The sequence below is a fragment of the Ailuropoda melanoleuca genome, chromosome 15 (assembly GCF_002007445.2).
Source record: "Ailuropoda melanoleuca isolate Jingjing chromosome 15, ASM200744v2, whole genome shotgun sequence".
NCBI classification, from domain to species: domain Eukaryota; kingdom Metazoa; phylum Chordata; class Mammalia; order Carnivora; family Ursidae; genus Ailuropoda; species Ailuropoda melanoleuca.
The window spans coordinates 30,201,162-30,226,215 of NC_048232.1; the positions used below are offsets into that span (position 1 = coordinate 30,201,162).

General features: G+C 38.2%; 1 protein-coding gene across 12 annotated transcripts in view; it reads right to left on the bottom strand.

Moving 5' to 3' along the window:
* Positions 1-25,054, bottom strand: part of PARD3 (par-3 family cell polarity regulator) — a 656,403-nt gene that overhangs the window by 210,321 nt on the left and 421,028 nt on the right. For 6 of the 12 annotated variants that reach the window (XM_034644391.1, XM_034644386.1, XM_034644387.1 and 3 more), the window contains 4 exons: positions 20,584-20,773; positions 15,413-15,564; positions 14,309-14,353; positions 8,964-9,191 (listed from right to left, as the gene is read on the bottom strand). In XM_034644391.1, coding sequence (XP_034500282.1) covers positions 8,964-9,191; positions 14,309-14,353; positions 15,413-15,564; positions 20,584-20,773 — 615 coding nt within the window. The remainder of the gene's footprint in view (positions 1-8,963; positions 9,192-14,308; positions 14,354-15,412; positions 15,565-20,583; positions 20,774-25,054) is intronic. The other 6 variants (XM_034644389.1, XM_034644385.1, XM_034644390.1 and 3 more) reach the window with 3 other exon arrangements.

Sequence of the window (25,054 nt, forward strand, 5' to 3'; positions counted from 1 at the left end):
TTCCGATCAAAAATTGACTCTAAACCACATGGTCCTGAGAGTATTTTCTCCCCCATTGCTACTGTTGATACTGTTAATGATTTCTGTTGGCTGCTTATCTACAGTCCATTTCCCCCTTTCTTCCTAATGGAACTCTGACCGTGTTCAGGAACATAATCTAGCTCCAACAGGTTAATTCAGCATTAGACCAAACTACGAGAGCCTGCCCCTTGATTTAATAGTCCAGTGTTACTAGTCCGAGAATGCCCCCACCCCAGCCTGCATAGACAGGCTCCATGCTTGGGGAGATAGCTCACTCTGTTCTGTTGCATACGGACAAGAAAGCAAAAGGCCTCTGAGCTCTGCGATTACCCTCTGGATAAGCTGAATCGTGGCTAGTGCAGCGAAAAGGGCAGGAAGATGGTGGATCTTTGGTAACAACGCCGGTCTGTGGAATCAATGGTCCCTGAGGCTGCGCAACTCCAGAGCTCAGCTATGTAAGACAGTGCATCTCCTCATGGTTATAGCCGGTCTGAGTTGGATTTTCTATTAAATGTAGCTGAAAGCACCCTAATAGGTACATTGTGTAAATCAAACTTTAGATCACCTGTGGGAGATCTACAGTCTATCACAAGTGTAAGAGTTAGCAGTTAATGTAATTCCGGGTAGCTGTGACAACTGTGCTAGAATTAAAGGATTTGTTCAGACTTGATACTAGAGTTAAATGAATGGTTCCATAGGTATAAACAGGGAAACCAAAATGAAAACGATAATATTACTTCTTAATCATCAGTAAACAAGTCCTTTCCTCTGAGGGCACAGCTCAAAGAAGCATCATTAAATATTTGTTGAGTGAATGACAGAATGATTGAACAGTCAATCATACGGAAAACTATCCTTTATTGTTCCCTATTTATGAAGCACTACCCTAAGGTATCAGAAATACCTAATGATTGAACCACATATTCTTGAGTAATTTACAATTTATTTTGGAACACAAAGAATTAAATGGAGTAATTGTATACGGGATGACTAAGTCTTTGGAATTTATCTTCTTAAAACTTAAAATTAGGGGCGCCTGGGTGGCACAGCGGTTGAGCGTCTGCCTTCGGCTCAGGGCGTGATCCCGGCATTGTGGGATCGAACCCCACATCGGGCTCCTCTGCTGTGAGCCTGCTTCTTCCCTCTCCCACTCCCCCTGCTTGTGTTCCCTCTCTTGCTGGCTGTCTCTATCTCTGTCAAATAAATAAATAAAATCTTTAAAAAAAAAAACTTAAAAAAATAAAAATAAAAAAAAATAAAACTTAAAATTAATAAGTTCAAATGAGACATTAGTAATTGGAAAATTTCACTAGACTTAGCAAATTCACTNTAAAAAAATAAAAATAAAAAAAAAAAAACTTAAAATTAATAAGTTCAAATGAGACATTAGTAATTGGAAAATTTCACTAGACTTAGCAAATTCACTGACCCCTACCAATTTCCACTGATTAATCTTAGGTTCAAAAAAAAAAAGTGATAAAAATTAATGAAGACTGGACTCCCGGACACTGCAAAGTCCTAAGCAGGATTCAAGAACTTTGGGGATATAAATATTATTTTTGTTTTTTATTTTAGTTGAATATTTTGACTTTGGAAAAGAAGAAAGATGTGGAAAATGAACAGCTAGTGATACAGATGGTGTCGAATAACAGGATCTGCTTTTCTGGACTCTGACTTTTAACATTAGAATGATGAGCTCTTGGCAATGGAAAACTTAGCTTTCTCAAAATGTTAAAAAAAAAATACAAAGCTGCCACGAAACATGAAACATGAAGAATTAAGAAGCTTTTACCCTAAAATGTGGGGTGGGAGTAACCGGTAAGATGAAGAACCAAGAGTCTATGAAAGGAGAGAAAGATACGAAGAACTCACATGATATTTGCCATGTGCTATCACAGAAGTGCCTTCAGCAACTGGGGGACAGGTCAAATAGATGATTCCAAAAACACTCTATTCTAAAAGTATATTTAGTTCATTAAAGAAAAACAATAACTGTTTATGTTGAAGAGTGGGTAGAAGGGCAAAAACAATTAAGATCACTCTTCCAAAGAACTGAAGACTTATTATCAGAAACCATTTTTCCCTTCTACTTTATATTCTAAACTTCTCTTTAATGCATCCCTCCAAATTAAACAGATAAAATACTCCTGAAGATGCTGGTAGAATGTTACCTCCATTATCCTTCCATTCCCAAGAGAATGCTACAGAACAAGTACAATGAGGGTCATACCCCCAATTATCTGAACCCTTGCACATTAACTTTCAGCATCTAATTGATTTTTATACTCAAATGATGGTCCACAATGGATACTGCTTCCTGTCCATGGAGACAATGTGGAGTGAAGTTGAAGGTATTCCTTTTGACAGCCTGAATGCATTGGTTACACAACCAAAATGGCAGCACCCATCACTCTACTGTTGGAACTTCCACTAAAAATGTCACTTTTAACCAAGGAGTGAGCTTGGCGTCGAATGTTTTAACACCACAGAGTATATTACTTACCGTGTCAAGGAAAGAGATTCCAGGTCACTGTTCTGACTCTTTTAAGTGAAAAAATACAAAAACAAAAATAAATAACAACATGTGCAAATGTGATAAAGTAGTGAATGGCTAGCAATGCTCTATTTTGCTATATATTGAGAAATCGAAATCACTGTCCCCCAAAAGCCGGTGTTCTAAACTATCAGGACAGTCCATACTCGGGAATCCACCAAAACTTCTTGAGGTTAAAAAAAAAAAAAATGCTTTATACTAAAAAGTCTCAGACACGTTCTACATAATCAGGGCTTTAGAAAGTCAAGGGAAGACTAGATTGCTTGGGAAGAAGTTTCCTGAAGAAGACAGTCTAATGTACCCATGAGAGTGTAGGGGCACAGGCAGGGGGAGGAAGAAGATACACCTCATGGAGATTACACGGTCTGGGCAAGAATAAGCCGGGAGGCTTGAAGGACTCCGAGAATAAGCATGTGATTACAGAGCTTACTCAGCAAATCTAGAGACAGCAGGACCAGTTAGGAGATCCTAACAATAACTTCAGATCTTAAATAATGAGGATTTGGGCTAGGTTGAACAGAAGGAGTAAAATTAGTAGATTTCATGGGGAAAATTTAAGAAAGCTTGGTAATGGAGTGATTACACAGTACGATGATGATTCTAAGTTTCAGAGCCTGGAAGTGCTAATGAGAAAAATCACATCATCATCATCCATCTTTATGTGTGAGATGCTAAGTGTGTAAAAGCAGTTTCTTCCTTTTCTTTGGCACTGCCAAGCATCATTACTCACCTGGATTACTGCATTACTGACATAAAACTGAGTTTCCTGCCACTGGTACTGCTCACTTACCATGCCATCTCTGATAACCATCCCCTACCCTACAACCCCAGCAATCATACGCTTACTTGAAATTCTTCAAAGGTTCTTTAAGGTCCTTTGTATAAAATACAAATAATTTAAACAAAGTTGTCCGTGATTTGTCTTCTGTTTTCATCTTAAACCTCATTCCTCATTATGCTGTCACCTGTACTCTACACATCAACCTTAATCAGACAATGGCAATGCAGGTAAGGTCCCCACTCTTTATGTTCCGCATGCTCGCTACATGCCCAGGTGAAGACCACTCAAGCAATGGCACTCACCTCCATTAATACCTCTTCTGGGAAGCCTTCTCCCCCACTACCTCCCTTTCTGCTCTAAGTACACGTAGGCTACCTGGGTACCCCAACCTTCAGTGCCATGGTAACCTATGCACTACGATGGCCCTTAACCACATTACTTCTTAAGTATGGGTTTTTCTGCTGGGTTGAACCACCCCACGGCCCCCAGGAACTTACAGCCTAAATATCAGATTTTAGGTGCCACAACTCATGAATACACACTTAAATACTTTTAAGTAGTTTTAGTGTAGGGGCTTTCCCATTTGGAAGTTGAGTATTCTAGAAAAATCACAGGACTATGAATCAGAAAGTATGCATTCAGTATGATTCAGTTTCCCAAGTATGCTCTTGATCCACTATTTAAATACTCTTTCCTTATCAAAAAGTGGTTAAAATGAGGATTCTGTAATTCAAGCACTTCAGATGTGACTTTTCATTGTACTTGCAGCTTAAGCTAATATTCACCTACGAAAAGAAGTGCGAGGGATAGCTTTGGGTACTTCACATGCTTACACCCGTACTGTATTGAGAAACTTCTAAAATTAATCAAAGCTCCTTTTCTTAAACTGCAGGTGATATTTAAGTATACAAGTTGGCTTAAAAGGATAGGACAGGCTACTCCTAGCATTTCAGAACAGAATTTTTTGCAGATGAACATCCAATTATCTATATTAATCAAATAAGTAACTTTTTACAAAGTATTTTGACTTTGAAACCCATATCCTGAATTCTGTCACAGTACATTTTCTATGATCTAATGGGTTTTGCTAAGATAAAATTAGACCTAGTTTACATATTTCACTCAAATCTATAGTACTGAAAAATGCCTAGTAATGTGCAGAATGCAGACCACAGAAAATCTGAGATATCTGCAGGAAACTCCAATATGCTGTTTCATAACGAATAACAAATTTACCCACATTAGCTGATTTACTAACATAAATTTACCTTCTTCAAACCTCATATGGTTAACCTAAGCATGTACATTTTAGAGCCATGTCTTTTCTTATATCCTGATAAAAGACTACAAGAAAGTGGGCAAAGTTGTCTCTCTGTTTTCAAGGCATATGGTTTTCACATTCAAAATTATAAACTAGATCTATCTTAAAATCAATAGGTATAATTAATAAGAGAGTATACGGCTTCATGATGTTTCACCTCCTGACCCCAACAAAAAGTGGTTTCTGTATTGATAGGAAGACATAATTTGGCAGCTTTTAACAGAAAAAAAAAAATGGGACCCTATATTTTTCAAGAAGAAAACAAGGCAATGTTATTGCATGTATTTTCTTGGTAGCAACAGAAACTGATTTATTATGGGAGAGGCAGAAGCCACCTGCTGGGAGCCAGGCAGGGTATGTAATTTGCATAGAAGAGGGAGCAGATTGTGGATGCCCTGACCTGTCGCACAGGTAGGGCCTCGGAGATAATGGGTCCCAGAATACAAAGCTCCATCTTGATCCAGACAGACACACACAACATGGAGAGGCCAGATGGATTAAATGAGAGACAAAAACGCTGGCTTCTGCCATCTCCACAGGAAGAACGTAAGTGTTACAGAAGATGACAGATACCAGATACCACATGGAGCCCGCCCCAGTCTCTTGGCCCCCATTGTTGCGCCCATGCCATGATTTCGACACCGCTGAGAAGAGGCAAGCCTGTTCGGAGCCATGAAATATAGTCACCAGGGAGATGCTCGACCCAACTGACAAAAGCAATCAAGCATGCCTATGCCTCAGCATCTTGCTTGAAGGGCTGAGGCGGGAGGAGAAAACATGAGTTGGAGCAGTTCCGGGGACCGTCTGCCCCGATCCTCGGCCTCGGCTCACAGCCTCACAGCCTTCCCGCAACAGCCCACCCTCCAACCCCACACGTCTGGGGCGCAATGGCTGGGGGAACAAAAGGACTGTCTGCTAGGACAGTGGTCCTCTTTTCGGAACCACGTTCAATAGTGAAAGGGCATTTTCACTGCCACCAGTGGCTGTGAGGGCGTCAGACCACAGCACAGGAAAGCACCCCCTGCCAGAGGCCCACAGAGCACAGACAATGGCAGGACAGAGGCTCGCACACCACAAGGGCCAGCACCCCAGAAGGCAGGGATGCAGAGTACAACCAGAAACAAGGACGCGGATACTGGGAAGGAAGTGGTGACAGGTGACAGGAAGTGGACCAGGCCACGAGAATCCAGAAGCCAGACTCTGAAAAGGAGGCTGTTTAGGAAACCAAAGGAAGAGGAGAATGAGCTGGCCTTTCTCATTGCTGGAGCCACAGAACACCTTTTTGTATCTAGTCAGATGTCAAGATGACGGTTTAATGATCACCAGCTGTAACACCAGGCCGGAGGGACTTTTTTAGATGTCACTTAGGCACCAAAGGTCTAGCACATATGCAGGTTTAGCGTGGCACAGAAACAGGGATGGCAAAGTGACACCACCCCCCCCCCTCCTCCTGCAGAGTGAAGGTCTCTCTGCTGCTTCTCTCTCTCAGAGACACAATGGTGCTCGGTAAGCAGGAGCTCACTTACTGATGTAATGAGCATTCACTGAATCCTATGGTTTGCCAGGCCCTGTGCTGGTTATGCGGGACTAACACAGACACGGTGGTGCCTTCTTTTGTGGGCCCTACAGAAGGTGAGAGAGCTTGGCAGGCAGGATTTAGGCAGATAAGTGAACAGCTACACAGAATCATGGAATGAGGAACTAGAAAGGACCTCAGAAACCTTTGACATCATCTAAACCAGAGCTTTTCAAGAATTTTCGAAAAAACTGCAAACTACCCTTCATTAAAATTAAAATTGACAGACAACTACGATGTATTAAAGTAACTTTTAAAAAAAAACCCACAAGTGCCAAGGCAACAGAGGGGTGACAGCAGGGTGAAGGGTAAAGCTGGTGGCTTTGCAGAGTCCTGCTCAGCCTCGCCCTGACTTCTGGACTCCCCCGAAGCCATTGAGGCGCCCCTCCTGACCAGAGGTCAAAACACACAACTTTGAGAATCAACAACCCAGTTGTTCAAATCTTCAGTTTCACAACGAGGAACTTAAAGCTCAAGGGTTTGAGGCAGCTTGACCATTATCCCAAATTCACGAGAAAAATAAGGACTAGGATGCGAGTCGCCTGAATCCCAGCTAGTGCCCACTCTGCTCCACTAATGCAAGCTCCACAACTCAGACCGCAGCAGTCTGAGACGTACAACAGCTGTCTGTCTGTCTTTTTTTTTTTTTTTCTTTGTATCCTGAGTTCAAGAGACTGGTCCGGAGAAAGAAAATTCAGGGCTTTTTTGGAAAACACAGCACTCTGTGGTTGTAGGTGCACAAGTCTTTCCCTTCTCCTGTCCAGAACTTCCTCTTTGTTTTACAAAATGTTATTTGTCTATTTGCTTGTTTTTGTCTCAATGGCAGCTAAATGAAAAAGTTTTAACATAATGTATTTAAACCAGTTATTTCAAATTATAAAAAGAAACTAAGTGTGTATAGGGACAAACTGAGTTGTCTCTCCACACTGGTGAGAAACTCTGAAGGCTGCTCCTATCAGAATTAAAAACATGCCTTGTATTGATATGTATTCCATCCCCTGATACATTGGAAATGAGTGTTACATGTGAGAAAATTACATTTTATGAGTGAATTTAAATAACATTTTAACCAGAACAAGAAAAAAATTCAAAAGCATCATAAACTGTAGAAGCTTAAAGAAGAATTAATAGTGAGGGGCCAAAGTACTAATATGTCTTAGTAAATATACACCCAGGACAGACAGAAGCAAGATGCTACTATGGTAGGGCTGCACAAGACATACTGGTGAGGCTGGAGGGGAACCACTGATAGAGTGGGAAGAGACTCAAGACGGTTGAACGCGTATGACTCAGGATCTTGAAGCCCAGACTTGGCAGCAAAAATACGAAATATGTTCTTCATCTGGCAAGAATAGGTTGCATACATTTGAAATCACTGGCTGGATAAAGTGAAAAAGCTCCATCCAGCTTTAGATGGAGAATGAGGTAAAGCGCCGGAAAGGCAGGGGGAGGGGAGGTAGAGCAGAGCTCTCCCCACGTTTTGCTTTGCACACTATGTTACGGCAGTGGTATTTGTCCTCCCAAACACATTATACGTGCAACAGGCAAAAACTACGTAATTTTGCTTTCAGTCTCCTCAGAATATGATTTTTATCTAAAACTTTTTTTCCCCACCACAATCTTCCTTAGGTATTTATGATAGGAGCAGCTGACCCAAAAGTTAAACTGCAAGTAAATTACAACCCACATAAATGCTCTCTGGTCTCTGCCTGAACTGTGAGCGGCAGTGTAACTTTCCTAACAACAGTTAGGTACATAGAGTCACGTTTGAAGTTAAAAACTAAAATACAAAGTAATAATTATGAACAACAGCTTTTACTATTAGAGCTCTTAAGCCCTTTCTAAGTAAATATACTGAAGATTTTTTCTGATTTTTAAAACCAATGGAATGGTTATTTTTATGCCACGAATGTTTAACTATACAGACAGCTCCCCATAACAAGAACATATTTATAAATATTACTTTTCTCTCAATATTCTATGGAAAACATATTGCTCACTCATAAATAACCTTTGACTTTCAATAATCTTAGCTTAAAATATTCTGCAATTTTGAAATGTACACATATACAAATATGCTAGTTCAGATCAAGGGACGCAAGAGTAATTCATAAAAATAAAACAAAAATACGTTTTCAAAAGCATAGATCATTACATATAGTCACTGGAGATATCACATTATAGCAGTGATTTTCAAACATTTTGGTCTCAGGATAACTTTAGATTCCTAAAAATTACTAAGGACTCAAAATAATTTTTATGTGGATTATCTCTATTAAGATTTACTGAATTAAAACTGAGAAGATCAAAAATATAAATTACTTTATAAGAAAACAAAATTTATGTTAACAGAAATTGTTTTCATAAAACAATAATTGTACTGGCCAAAAACAATGAGTGCAAACAACCGCACTGTTTTATATTTTAGCAAATCTCTTTACTATCCGGCTGGAAAGACAGGTTCTTCTATCTGTTCTGCACTCATTCGACTGCAATATCAAATGACTTGTCTCTAGAAAAACCAAGTGTATCCTTGTGAGAGAACAAAGGTACAAAGATAAATGACATCTTATTATTATGAAAAGTTTAGATCCCATTGATCCCTCTGAAGGATAATGGGAATCCCTAGGGTTCCCTGGAGCATACTTTAAGAACTGCTGCTCCACAGAGCTGTTTGTAATTGCTATTCTTTCAGACATTATAAACTTACACGTCTCCATGCCTTCATCATCATCATCTCCCACAGGTTTATCATAAGACTTATCGATGGCAGCTCTGAAGCTCTCATTGCAGCCCCTTCCTCTGATTATCCGTGGCCGTGGGCGGTGGAAAGGAATATCCCCATTCAGAGTCACCTCAGCGACTGCAGTCTGCAGACTCTCTAATGAGCTTGACTTCTTCAGACCCAGGGAAGGTCCTACATCTCTGCTGGGGGAACCTTGGAGATTTACAAAAATGAAATGTTAGTTAGAATTAGTGGTGAGAACTACATACCGAATATCTCGGATTGTGGGAAATATCAGGGACATAAATTATTGGCTCACTGAGTTCTAAAGTGTGGATGGAAATGTTATAGAAATAAAGTAATAGTAACTAATTTTAATTTTTCCCAAATATATATTAAATTTAGTCTATGTTTTCTATTTTCATTAGGAAAAACTCTAAGTTATTAGTCTCTATTTTTAGCTAAAGAGATAAAATTTTGGTCAAATCATTTGCTCCAAGTATGTAAATAATCTAAAAGGACCAGAATAACCCAGAAGCTCACTTGAAAAGTAGGGATGATGAGAAGGCTAAGATAAGCAACCAAGATAAGCTCTGTAACTTAGCTGAAATCATTTACTGACAGTTTAAAATTATTTACAGCAGAAACTAAACTTTCATCTCAATGAGTTCCAGGAATTCTCCTCCTCGTTACACTGTGGGCTCACACAGCTCAGTAGGTAAAACGAGCACAAAAGACTAGTAGTCACTAAGACAATTAGGGCACCCCGGCACCAGGCAGAAACCTGACTCTGGGAAATATTAACGTTCTCTGGAAAGACCAACGCACGATCTGAATAGAAACAAATTACATAAGGTCTCTCACCAGGGAGCAGTAAAGGAAGAGAGACTCGAGAGCTGAACATGAGGACGTGTATCTCCAGGCTCAGGAATAATAGCTGCTTGAGGAAGAAGTGATGAGCAGAGGGAAGAACACTTAACAATTAACGAAGGGAATTTCAGTAGGATGGCAGGGGAGAACTGAGGGAATGAACAATTTGGCTGTTTCTGGAGGATATAGGGCACGGAGGCCTGAGAGAGCACAAGTATACCAAGCTTTAGAAGGCAATCAAAACGGATTTCTTTAAGCAAGGAAGACAGCCTCATCCATCACCGCCCAACCCGGCACTCAGAGACAGATGAAGTCTGCCTCTCAATGACTGAAACACCAGCTTTGTACCACCACCAGGGCAACCCAGGTTTAGAACTAGCTTGTCACTGACACTGTTAAAAAGACAGGTACAAAAAAATGGGAAGGTAGAGGAGAGCAGGTCGTGTATCTGTACATGGGGTCGTCAGCCCACATGTTAATCAATAATTAAGGCACAGCCTTGATATGTTATCACCTAGAAGGCAAATAATTATGGCATGGACTTTGCATGGCTCAGGGTAGAAAACAATAAAAGTTATTAAACTGAGAGTCAAAACAAGAATTATCTTTTTAAGATCCACTTACATTACATCTTGCACCTAATTTTCACAATGGGGTAGCAGTTTTTAAGTTAGAATAAATATGTCAAAAATGTAACATAGGCAGAAAGACAGACAGATGATTCTAATGAAGAAATAATATTCCATCAATTATCGTGCTTGGGAGAAAAAGATTTATTGAACTTTCTCAGTGCAGGATTGTATATATTTGATTGTTTTATGACAAAAAATTCCCATGAAATGTTTCTTTCTAGGGTGATCAATCTTACTTTTTCTCTTGATAGCACTATAATTTCTGACAAGTTCATATTCTAAATACTCATAAAAGTCATGTCACAGGAAGGAAAATGAATTTTGTTCCAGAACTAAACAAAAAGTAAGAAATCAAGGAGTCAAAGAGAACAGGAAAAGATCACTCGTAGGCAGGGACATTTACTTTATATTTCCTAGAATTAGCATAGGGAAGGTCTTTTTCCAAATAACTTATGCATGTCAATTTTCATAACCTACCAGTCGCATTTGCGTTCTATAAACACTTATCAGGCAAATATTGGGTACTTTTTTGGGAGCATAAAGGACGTGTATGTATATATGCATGTGTGTCTATTCATATCTATCTATCTATATTTCTCCAATAAAGATTTCATGCTTCCAGTAAAGATTTTCATAAAAACATCACTTAGGTATATTGTTTTTCTTTATGAAAAGTTAGCTGAGATTTGACTTAATATACTCATAGCACTAAACATTTTAATAATGAAATCCAGAAATAGCATAAGTATTTATTAAAATAAGTGTATGTCTATATATACATGCATATAAATATTTATATACATATACATAAATATATATGTATGTATTAAGACACATACAGGCAAATCTGGTGAAAAAACAATGAGGAAAATATAAATAAGCAATAGATACTTTGTAAGCATAATTTAAGACTCACTATCTACTCTTCTCTCCAAAATTATAACACTGTAGTATAACATTTTGGCCATCATGTGTATTGTGTATATAGGAAATCGATGAATTATTGTCTCTGTATTTATGTATGGTAGAAAATCCTCAGAGTAAAAAGTTATACAAAAAGTCAAAATTTATAATTTGTGAATCTATAAGAGGGATCAGTCAACCATGGGCCTAACCTGGAATGTTCATTTGTTCATATATATTCTATGGCTGCTTTCATGCTACATCAGAATGAAGTAATTGTTACAGGGATTGTTTGGTCTGCAAGGCCTACGTTATTTACTATCTGGTCCTTTACAGAAAGAGACTTCTAATTTCTAACATGGACATGATACATTTTAGTATGATGTTTGTCAAAGAAACTTTAACAAAGATTTTGTTAAGTAATACGTTAAGATTCTTGAATGAGGGCTACTGAGAACACTGACATGATAAGCTTAGCATTTACTAGGGATGAAAATTAAAAACGGCTTTCTCTATACAAAGTATGGGCAAAAATTAGTCTTAGTTACACACACACACACAAATCAACGTCTTTTAATTTTAAAATAATATTCTAAAGCTCTTTATAAACCAGGTCATTAGGATACTTTGCTTATTTTTTATATGCAAAGATTAAACTGTTAGAAACCCAATCCAGAAACCCAATTCTCTTCTTATCCTCTCTTTTCTTTCACAAAGAATATTTACCCCCCAAATGTCAAAAAAGATCCTTAAATCCAGAAATAAAGGGGAAAATCGTAATCATACTATTTTCCCTAGGCCTATTTTTCTACTACCTACTAATACCTCTCTTGCCAAAAAAAAGTAGAGGATGTCTTTTGCAAGGGCGAAGGGAAATGGAATTCAATTTTCATTGTGAAAGGCTTATGGCTAGACAGATGACCTGTGCTGGGTGCCTCTGTGGTTCTACCAAAAACCTTTGGACTCAATCATGATCATCTTAGCAATTCAAGTAAACTGAAGGAAGAAAAATAACTGAAAATCTGTTCACTATCTGTTATTTCAAGGTGGAAACGATCTAGTTTAGACACTTTATTCATGTAGATTTTAAACCAATAAACGAAAAAAAAAAAAGGTACTGTGGTGTCTATGTAATGATTTTGTGTCCCAAGGTCTTCTAGTTTACTCTGGTAGGATCGATGGCACATAGTAGGGGAAATAAAAGAGAAAAGGAAAAAGCTTTTTTTTTTTTTTTAAACCTAGATCCAACATTTTATTTTATTTTATTTTAAAGATTTTATTTATTTATTCTACAGAGATAGAGACAGCCAGAGAGAGAGGGAACACAAGCAGGGGGAGTGGGAGAGGAAGAAGCAGGCTCCATAGCTGAAGAGCCTGATGTGGGGCTCGATCCCATAACGCCGGGATCACGCCCTGAGCCGAAGGCAGACGCTTAACCGCTGTGCCACCCAGGCGCCCCTAGATCCAACATTTTAAAACACAATAAAAACAAAATATTGAATTAGATAATAAAATCTGCCTTCTCTCCACGAAAGTTATTTTATGTGTTCAATTAAACTCTGGATATCATCATTATTTTTTAATTGCACTAATGCTCTTTTCCTTTTAGTAAAAGTGAGTTGGTCAAATTAAATATTTTCCTGACTTTACCTGACTGGCATAGTATATGAAGTCAAGTTCTCTAACCTAAGAAGTTCGAGTTGGCTTTTGTGAACATTAACTTGGACAGGGCTTCCTTCTTTAAAAGTACTGAATACTATTAACTCCAGAACTTATTAGTAATTTACATTTATGAACTATCAAATAGTTTTTCTTTAGCCTTTTACAGAATTTCAGTGAATTTCATGTTTGATCAGAGAAATAACTACATAATAATGGCTGAAGCTATAGTTAATTGCCTTCCACTACAGTTAATCTTATGATTTATTGGATGTAATTTTTACAATCTATCTTTTACTCTACAGAACGTGAAAACTCCAACCATGTCCACACTAATCTTTACTTATGTATATAGATACACATTTCTCAAGCAGGCTAAAACTAATTACTACTGCAGGTTAAAAAGGTGAATTGAAGCTAATTAGTGCTAAGTGATGTGACTACATCATATTGGATCTAGAATAATTAAAACACTATTCCAAACTTATAATAATAAATCATAAATGTGCCATTGTAAAAAGCACATTTTAATTACACATGAAGACTGTTCTGAGATTATTTTTATAAAATAACATAAAAAGTAAATTCTAATATAATGAAAAACCCAGTTCAATATAATCTATTGATGCTACGTAATGATCTAGGCAGCATTTCAGAAGCAAGCCCTAATGAGTTTACAAAAAAATAAAAACAACTTTAAAATACGTTCACAACATCAAGACAAGGAGCTGTGTGGATTATATAGTCTAACTCAATGTCAGACAACTATGAGCTAATTCTTGCATCTGAAGAACTAAGGTTTTCCGAGCAAATAAAGATAGCAACACTGGACACTGTTCTTCAGTGAAAAATACTTATATTTATGCTATTATCCTTCAAATCAAAATCACCACTATGAGGATCATTGTTTGGACATCAAGCTAGGCATCTAACAAATGACTTAGACACTTAACAGTCTACTAGGAGAGATCCTGTTTTCAGGATTTGAATTTTTATTTAGTTGTGACAAAACACCTCAACACAAATACTATTGTTTTAACATTTTTGAAACACTAAATTATATTTGCACTTAGTATGTGCTACATTGGTAAATTCCTTCTAACAGAAAATTTTTCTTTTCTTGTACAGTTTGATTTCCTACAATAAAAACATCCATGCAAGACTGGAATATTTATGTTTACATGCAATATGACTGGCAGCTCTATAATTATGATCAGCTCCTTGGACCACAGTTTCTATGGCAACAGACTAACTGTCCATTCTTACCTGCGTTCTGGTCATCCACTGTATTGAGTTTAGTCTCGTCAGCTACTGTTAAAAGGTAAATGTATACTGGTTAGCACAGTTAGTCCCCACAGCCCAACATGCTTCAACCATTCCCGGATCTTTTCAGTTAGGTGATCATTCTTAGGTAATATTTCATGCAAATAATATGAAACATCAAGCAAACATTCATAATCAAAAAAAGGGGGGAAAAGCAGTGTCTCCATGCAAAATGCCAGTCATTTCATTTCACAGACACGTGTGTTATTTATAAGTTAGCATATCATAATTAGCCAAGGCAATGCATCGCCAAATTTTTCTTTTATGCATGTGATAAATTAATGCTTTTAGTCTTGAAGTACACAGCCACCAGAGAACAGCATAAATAAGTTACAGTTGATTAACAAAGGTTTTGTAAATCATTTGATCAGTTTATAGATATAATTAATCATTTTACTTTTTTGTTTGTTTGCTTTTTTAGTGGATTTTGATTTAAAAAGAGACACTACCTGATTGGTGTTTGATTGAACAACTATGGCTATTTTTTTCCTCCCATTTGCTTCCAAATACTTTCTACAACAAATATTCTCTCAAATTATTACTTCAATTACATGCCCTAATTATCAACACATAAGAGTTTCTATTAAGTAAACCTTAAAGAGTAGCAGTGAAACAAAGATATCATGAAGTAACCAAATTCCACACATGGATTGAGATAATGGTTTCTCTCCAAAACTACTTCTTCTAGTTCAAGAATCCCATAGCCAACCAAATACTATTTCAAAAAATTGGTTTTTAACAGCCAAAATGTTAAAACATTTCATCTTTTCAAATAAAGATGCAGGAATATAGCATGATATGCATGTGTTTGTTTCTTTTATCAGCAGGAAACATATATATTAACATATTGCACATATGTAAACATGCCACTTATGAAAAATATGGTTATATCAAACTCAGCAAAAAACTAATTTTTGCCAAATTGCCACATTTCACATTTATTTTCTCTATTGCTTAAAGTAAACAGACATGTGTTTGGGACTATTAATTTTAATCTGAAAGCATCTAAACCTTATTTAGATAAAGATTCATGGAGATTGTACTCACTACCTAAATCCATGCTTTTTGATTTTCGCGTTTTAACGAAATCCAATTGACTGGCATCTGAAAATTGCTTTGTGCGTTTTTCTGACATACTCTGGCGTCCAAATCCTTCTCGTTGAAAAGCAAGAACTGGATCAACATCTGGACTCAAAGAGCTGGTGTGAAGAGAAAGATAAACATAAAAATAGTTACTAAAAATAGAGGATATCCAACTTCAGGAAAGATCATATATACCCGTGTGTATGAAGGTATGCATATGTGTATGCCTAGAAATGCTGAAACTAACACAAATACAGTCCATTAAAAAAAAAAAAAACAACTTTGCTGAATAGGAAGTGATAGGAAAATACAAAATTAATTTATATTTAGAGTAATTCTTTCTCCATGTGAGTTCTCTCCTGCTTTCTTTCTTTCAGTTTCTTCACTCTGTTCTCCTACCCATTATTATTTCTAAGTGATTATCAAAAATAACGCTGATGCTGGTGCTGAGGTGGCTCAGGCGGTTAGGCGTCTGACTCTTGCTTTTGGCTCAGGTCATGATCTCAGGGTCCTGAGATCAAGTCCTGCATTGGGCTCTCTGCTCAGCAGGGAGTCTGCTTGTCCTTCTCCCTCTGCACCCCCCCCCACTCACATGGGCTTGTTCTAAAATAAATAAATAAAATCTGATCTTTTTTTAAAAAAATAAGGCTGATGTCTTTTAGACACTGGGAGGATTGACTATTTGAGGAAAACTTTCATATACGAATACAAATATTGGCAGCAAACAAGGGACTCTATGAATTGCAATCAAATAGAAGTTTCAAAAAGAATATGTCTGGTCTTCATATATATCCTTTATCCTGTGTTTCAGAAAAGAAAACAACACCGTTGTGGCATGTAGGTTCATGACGATGTGGTTTCTCAGCGATATTTATTCAACTGAGAAGAAGCCAACTCAACACATCTTTATTAGAACCTATTCTGATTAACATGTTATGCTGGGGACCAAAGTTAAAAAAATAAAAACAAAAAGATCTCTGTTCTCTACAAGTTCCTAACAGAAAATACTACACCAAAGCACCAAGCCAATGCTGTGGATGCAGAGATGGGAGAACGATCAGTATTGAAGGGAGGAAGAAAAAGCACGACTAAGCCCAGATGACATTTGATTTCGGTGACACCGACACAGTCATTCAAGCAGAGAAGAAGCCCATGGCAAATCATCGGTAACAGGATACAGCTGGAAGAGTTTTCCCAGCGGACGTGGCAAGGGATGACACAGAGTCACTCCTATTTGTAAAAATCTGTGAACACTTTAAAGAGTACTGCTAAGTGCTCTGAGCACAGTTCCTACAGTAAGAAGGTTGTCTGTGCACTGGGCATACTGAGTAAATACATAGCTCTCCTGTATCAGCACCCAGCCACCTTCCCCACCTGGCCACGTAGCAGAAAATGCCTCCACAGCAAGCTAAACATACTAAAGGTGAGGGGCTGCTTCTGCCATGTCAGCTGGGTTGATGATAGCCTTCCTCATGCTTCTAATGGAAGCAAGCTTCTCTACCCTTTATGGCCGTAGACAATTACCATCCATACTGGTAAAGGAGAGTGATCTGGTCTGGATATCCATCAAAAATGTAGCTGCAGTTTACTGTGCATGAAATGATAGCTGGCTCTGAGAGAAGAGCTAAAGCAAAAATTGTAAAAAGAAAGACATCAAGCGAAATGCTTCGCCCTCAGGTTAAGTGACCTGAAATGTGTCGGGCCCACGTGTATTTATATGCTCAATAAACAGAATAGTGGCCTCACCCATCTGACAGGGCCAGTAAGAGAATTCAAGGACATAATATGAAAGTCCTTTGTACACTGCAAACCACCATACAAAGTAAGTTATTATCACCCCACAGAGACTATCTCAAATAATCAATGTAATAGAAATTACGATAACAGAAATAGGGTCCTCAAAAACCACACGGGGGGGTGCCTGGGTGGCTCAGTCATTAAGCGTCTGCCTTTGGCTCAGGGCGTGATCCTGGCGTTCTGGTATCGAGCCCCGCATCAGGCTCCTCCACTGGGGGCCTGCTTCTTCCTCTCCCACTCCCCCCGCTTGTGTTCCCTCTCTCGCTGGCTGTCTCTCTCTCTCTCTCTGCCAAATAAATAAATAAATAAACTCTTTAAAAAAACAAAACAAAAACAAAAACCACACAGGGGAACTGAACACTCCTTCCCGATCTTTCCCACCAAGTACGGAGCAGGGCCCCTAGAATGAGACAAGGTAGGTGCCCACGACTCCACACATAAGGAAGCACTCACTCTCACGGTCATGCAAGTTCAGGGTCCACACCTAAGAGTGACTTCCTCCTTACATTTTGTATCCTGGGCACCTGGCTTGCCTCCCCCTTGTCCTGGTCCAGGTGCTGAGAAAAGAGAGGATGTATCCCATGGGCACTGGGAATTCAGCCCAGAGCAAGAACAACTTTATGTGGTAAAGCTCTACGTTATGCCTAATAAATGTTCTTTTCTCTGCATTCTATATTCAATCTTTTCATTTTTAATACACCGTTATTTTTTCTGTAAAACTTTGAATTCATTTTTGAAATCTTCGGGCCCCTTCACACACTACTAAGCTTGTATACTGTGTACATATGAATGTGTGTATGCATGCATGTACTTATAGCTATAACCTATATTATACACATAATTACATACTGCTTATACGCATTTCTTAAATTTATATATGCTTGCATATTATGTTTATGTAGTAGTCAGATACTACTATACTTAATATTATGCTTGTAATTTCCACATACACCCCAGTTGAAAAATACAGTCCCAGAAGTGAAAACTAAAAACCCATATGATAAGAACTATGACCCAATTTTGCAACAGCAAACTCTAAATTATATATTTTCAATAAGAATAATTCTTTCATCTCTTGAAAGCTGATCTCCTCAATCACTCTGCTCATGAAATATATTTTTAATAGAAATTATTGGTAAGAGCCTTTTCAAAGAAATATAAATTGGTGCCAATGTATCCGAAAAACACATATTGGCATATTTTTTAAGCTAATATCACATCCTTGGAATTGTGTTGCCACTAAGATTAGAATCTGCTGTTTTACCTCGTTTCTCCTTAAAAACATTGCTAACGTTCCCTAAATCAATTAATGGATTGAAAAAAGTATACTCTATTCATTAACAGAAGTTTAGCCATTAGACATATTTACCTCCCACAACTGTGCAGTGAACTGTAAAGATACACAATTTAAAATGTCAAATGAGTTTGTAAGTTAATAAGTCTTAAAATAACTGAATATTTTTAAACCATGACATAATTAATTCTTTCCTATCAATATACCCATTAAACTAATTTCAGACACAATAAACAGTATACTGAATACTTAACAAGTTCGATTGCAAAACTGACAGCTGATTCTTTAAAGAATGTAACCATACCCTGACCCCCAATGTTATTAAAATTCCAGTTATTAATCCTGTCTTATTGCCCTTTTGTTTTCATAACATTTTCATCAAGGATTAGGGAGATATTGTCAGGCTGGAAAAGCTTACATTTTCTGCTGTGATTTGGAACAGCTGCCATTCTTGTTTGGATAACCCTTCATTCATATGCTTTTCCTTCCTCCACATTCCCCACAGCAAAATCACGCAAGTCCTCCCCACTGTATCAATGCCCTTAGGGAAATTAATGCCACAATCTATTCCTGCTAGTTACTTATTTATTTTCACCAATACAGTGCTTTAGAAGGCCCCGGACAGATCTATTCCTATGGCCACCTTCACAATCCCCATCACGGTGGAGATTCAAAGGCTTTTGTCCCCGAGTTGAATACTGCCAATATCTAATCCTTACTTTCCCTGTTGTTGCTTTCTCTCTCAGAAAGAGATACAAACTGCAGCAGTGAATGGAACAGCATCTGCGGATTTCAAATGGGATTTTACTTTATATTGTAGTTTCCCCCTGTATGTTGAGCCAAAAACCTCATTCACGGATATGCTATTATCATGCAGGCTGGAGTGTAGCTCTTTTTTAAATCCTGTGTTTTCAATAAGAGAATTTTTTTTTAAAAAAAGAAAGAAAGAAAAGGCAAGACAGAGATGGACTTTTCAAGGATCCAAATAACAGGTAAGACTATTCCAAGAAAACATCTGCAGAATTCCTAGTATACGTGCTGGATGTTTGTGTGGTTTTGTAAGGAGTGGGGGAAGAGGGCTGGGGAGAGGTGACTTTGCTAAAATGACCACTAAAATGTTAACACAAATCAACAATGGGCCCCCAGACTCCTCCGATCTAATACCGAATGCTGACACAAGTCTGGGTAAGAGTAGAAAGGAGAACGGGTAAGTGGTGAAGGAACAATGCTGTAACATTTAAATATCATTTCACTGATGTATTCACGGAACACCCCCAGAGAAAGGGCAATAAGAAAATTCTGGTATAATGCTTCACGTGGCTTATGTTAATTATCAATACAACTTCACAAGGTCATCCCTGGGAGGGACTTGCCTTTTGGCTTATGGATGTGTGTAATTACGAGGCATGCAAATTACAGCACACATCCACACTCAGGGGCCACGCACTGGCTCAATTATATCAAATGCTTTTTTCTGTTTTGGAAGATTTGGGGGAAAGAAACAGCATTAGGCTGCCCCAAAAGTCACAATGTTAGAAGCAAGTGGGAAGCATTTTAAATGGCAGGAGTACAGCACTCTAAACAAACAAACAAACCAAACTTTAAAAAGCCTCCTTCCACTCCAAGACCATAGCAGCTATGCATTTGACCAAAGTCATCTGTTATAAACTTTCAGTCACCTCAGAGATTGGCTTAGCACTGACTTAATAAAAAAAAAAAAAAAAAAAAATTCATCAAATTAAAGCATCTAAAATAACAGCGGAACTTTACGAATGAGTAGGTCTTTCTGGTGAATGGTAGCTCTGTCGTAGATTTGGCTGAGTTAGGAAGTACAGCCCTGGACACACTAAAACAACGGGGCAAGTGTATGGGGTGGAGGGGAATCTTTTATTAAAAGAGTGGTAATTAAGAGTATTAAGACCATAAAACAGAACATGGCCATAACACAAAATTGATTAACTGTGCTTAATGACAGACCATTTAAAACTAAAATGAAGGTGATTGCAATTAAGTAATGTTTTCCAAGCCTGGAGTGCGATCTTACCAGTCTGCTGAATCACTGATTGCAGACTTCACCCACGTGCCAGCGTCCGTTGTCATGAAGCCCACATCATCATGGGAGCTGGAAGACGACTGGTCAGACAGATGTGGAGGAAGCACTGGCAGCCTGTCATCTTCTATAATGACAGTGTCATCTTGGGGCATGTTCACCGTGGGGGACAGCTGGTATTTACCTGCCCGGTGGAAAAAAAAGGTACAGAAATGCTAGATATAGATCTAAGATATCTATGAGTATGAACGGCAATACTTTACACAGTAGAAAAAGTCTAAATTTCCAAACATCTGCTCAATCTGGTGGAACAAAATAGAATGAAGGAAATTCATTTTTCACAAAAAAATGGCCAGTGGAGGCCTCGAGTCTGTTTCCTTCTCTGACACGGCAGCTCTGTAGCTCTTGGCACAGTGTTCAATTTCACTGGATTCAGGTTTCCTAAAGCCACAGATGATCTCCAGAACGTCCTCTAATGTGAAAATGCTACACAGAATCTAAGTTGTGAAAGTCCTTTGAAAAATTTTACCAGGAAATTTATAGGGAAGCCCTGCAGACTTGCATCAATCATTCACCCACTCTTTTGCTGGGCACATACTGCGTATCAAGGATGTAAGACAGACTTAAATCTCTGCCCCCAGACAGCTCACACCCTAGGGAAAGAGACAGACATACAAACAGTGATAACTGGTTGGTGGTGTGAAGGACATGCTAAAAGGACTGTGGCCTTCACTGGGGCTGGTAATTGCCTGGGTGGCTGGAGGCAGAGGACACTGGGGATCCTTACGAAAGTCAACCTCACAGTTGGGCTTTGAATGATGAATATAATCTTTTCTGGTAGGAGAAATGATGACATTGATTACACATTGGCAACAACATCAATAAATTCATGATGGAGAAAAGCTCCTGGTACGTTCAGGTGGCACTTCAAAGACGAGCACATGCAGAATCAAGACCTCGCAGGGAGATGGCGGAAGTGATCTTGAAAAGGTAGGATCTAACTGAGCAAAGGTTTTCAGGCCAAGACAGTGGGGGCTGTACATTTTCATTTATTCAATTCGGATATAACGTTCTTGGTAAGGAGAGACTCACAAGTGTCTATACCGATGAGATTCTTTCAGGGAAATCTGCTCAGGTGCATGGATCAGCATGACAGACGTTTGTATTTCTTGGGACAAAATCATGATTTAGGCCCTGAATCCTTAAGATAAAGCTGGGGTCCAAACGATGCCATGTTCCTCCCAAAAATATCCATACTTCTTCTGGCTTCCTCCTCAAACTTTGTGCCATACTTCTGAGTAAGACCTCAATGGACAAGGCTTTGGTCCAAGTGGATACATCAAGAGAGTCCATCCTCACAGAAACACACATCAGGGTATGATGTAAACCCAGTGGCCTGGCTCCTCTGAGAGAGCCAGAATCGACGATTTCCCCATCACCGTACAGCAGGATGGCAAAAGTCTCATTTTAAGTCCAATATTCCAATCTGGTAAGCCAGCTCCACTGGCTCCTACCCAAATAAACGGATTGCTGTCCTTTCCCTACACTAGAACCATTTTACACTTTACACAGGGTGCTCTTTCCCTTTATTATAAACCACTTTTAAAAATAGCACCACAGCAACATGTGGAGAGTTTTTAGCATTTTAACATCAGGCTTAAGATCTAATTTTTAAAATAAACATTCATAAGAATGTGCAAGTGGTGACTTTTTGTTTTAACACCATTTTGACAATTATGGGATGGCATATATAGGCTTGAAGGACTTTTAAAATACATATTATTCTAGACATTCAACAAAAGAACAAAAATTGAGTTGATATGTATCTTTTGAGGACAACCCACAAAAGAAGACGTGCTAGACGTTTCAAATACGTTAATTATTTAGCACCGACTACTCTATTACGGAAATGCTATATGTTCACTGAAACATCGACACAGCATTTTATCAAGAAAAACACTCTATTTTGATTTGAAATGCATTCATTTTGACAAACTGTGAAAACTAGCAACTTTTTATGAATGCTCATGATTATAAAGCAAATCAAATTTAACTTGTTTCCCTCTCCTGAATTCAAATTACTTGTTTACTACAACTTGAGTTTTAGGACTTCAGTACAGAAAGACAGAAATCTGTCTAAAAAATTATCATTCATAAATAAGGCTGGACATCCTAGAACTATCACCAAAAGAAATATTTCCTTCTCAAGTCATACTTTTTTGCCCAAAAAGTGTACAGAATGACAAAACCAGAGTTAGGCCTGACAGCTCACCACTGACAAGGCACGTGTCACAGCATTAAATGCCAAGTCCTCACAAAGGCAAAATTTACTGGAAGGAAAATTACAATATAATTATAGTGCACTCGCTTTTAAACACAAAAATGAAAACTCTTGGGTTTACACAATATATTCTGAGAGACAGCCTAATAAGCAATATGGAACGTTGAATGGTTCTTCATATGACAATCCTTTTTTTGTAATATACTGTGTTGAGTAGAAATATTGTGCCTTAAGTGATCCAAAATTTTATATATAAATGGTAAGAAATTTTCCTAATAGTAAGAAAACAATTGGTTTTTTCTCTCACAAATGATTCTAGGGGCTAATATTTCAAAAGATTTGAGAATTCACATTTTTCATCAGCTTCCCAACTTCTTAACATGCTCACCAAGAATTACAGTTTTCAAATCTGGATGCAAGGATATATTGGGAGTAATGGACAACTAAATTATCTCACTCCATGTTCTACCAAACTCCACCCAGACAATACCTCTTAATGATGTGTGCAGTACCCGGCACATCGTAAACATGAAACCTTCCAATGGTGACCTGAGAAGTCTTTGATCTGTTTTTTGATGGATAAATATTCCTCCTTCCTCAACTAGTTAACTGACAAACTACAAACTAAAATATAAACCAGTCAATATCTTACAGAGGAGTGAAACAATGAGATACGAAATGCTTGTTTACTAAACATTTATTCATTGGTACATTTACATAGAAGGCAATACCATGCATGACACTAGAAACAGATGAAAACTTTTCCAGTGATTTGACTCACAATAAAAATAACATTAATGTTCTATTTCTCAATGTTGAATTTCTAACAAGATAAAAATATGCTGAGCATAATTATTTTTTAACTCACCACAAATGTCTGACTATAAAAACTACTGAGGTTAAACTCTAATACGAATACACCAGATTCTGGTTTTGCTTTAAACAGAAAATTTCTTCAGATGAAAATCTGGGGAGGGGCGCCTGGGTGGCACAGCGGTTAAGCGTCTGCCTTCGGCTCAGGGCGTGATCCCGGCGTTGTAAGATCAAGCCCCACATCAGGCTCCTCCGCTATGAGCCTGCTTCTTCCTCTCCCACTCCCCCTGCTTGTGTTCCCTCTCTCGCTGGCTGTCTCTATCGTCAAATAAATAAATAAAATCTTTAAAAAAAAAAAAAAAAGAAAATTTGGGGAAAAAAAATTAAGGTCACATGTTCCAAAATGTCAACTTGTGATGTATTTTAGTGAACATGTTGGTTAAATTAACCATGCCTGTCATTGTTTTATGAATATTAGTTAAGACAGTTCAGCAATTTAGGAGATAACATTTTTTAAGTCTTTTAACATGAAGAAATCCTAGGTAGGCTCTCTAGAGATTTCTTTTTGATGACTACCCAGGATTAAAACCCATGATTAGTGGCAAGAAGGCCCATGCAGAAACCTTGGCTTGGTCATAACTCTTGCTGATCCGACCAAAACCTAGGGAGACCGATCCAGGTTGAAGTAATGTGGGACTCATGACTCAGGAAAATATACATCCCAATTGGTTCAGGAACACAGAAACCTTATGGCTTCAGACTCATCACTGAACTTCTCTGGTCCCTAATTCCTCTGAACAGAAGATAATTCAGCTGGAGTAGATGATCTCTAAGGCTGTTTTCAAAGATGAGCTTTTTTGATTTTTAGAACACAGTGGCTGCCAGAATGTGACAGATTCTGGAGACCGTCTAACGCCTTCTGCTTAAAGATAGGGATAGACCGACGTTAATGAAGAATGGATGTCACTAATACTTATTGTGTGGTCTCAGTATTCCCTAGAGAGGGCTACTTTTAGAAACAGGAAATAACCAAAAACAACACAAAACAAAAAAATCACCACGGGGTCTTGTGACAATGTTCCTTTATCTGTTAAGTGGGAGAGTGCAGCTGATGACCCCTGACATCCTGCCAAGTCTTACATCTCTTCCTTTTTTGATTTATTTTTTAGAAGCTTTTCTCCTGAGATACGTTCCCATAGAAATGAGTTAGAAAGCCTCAAAGCTCCTTTTGGCCTAGAGTCTCACATGAGGGTTTTTCTAGGTGAAAATTCACCCTGTTTGCATACAGTGAGTCACTTCTTAAAGTAATCAGCTGGAATTTCAATACCAAGGTCTGTTTGAAACAGAGCAGATCAAAAGTAAATACCATCA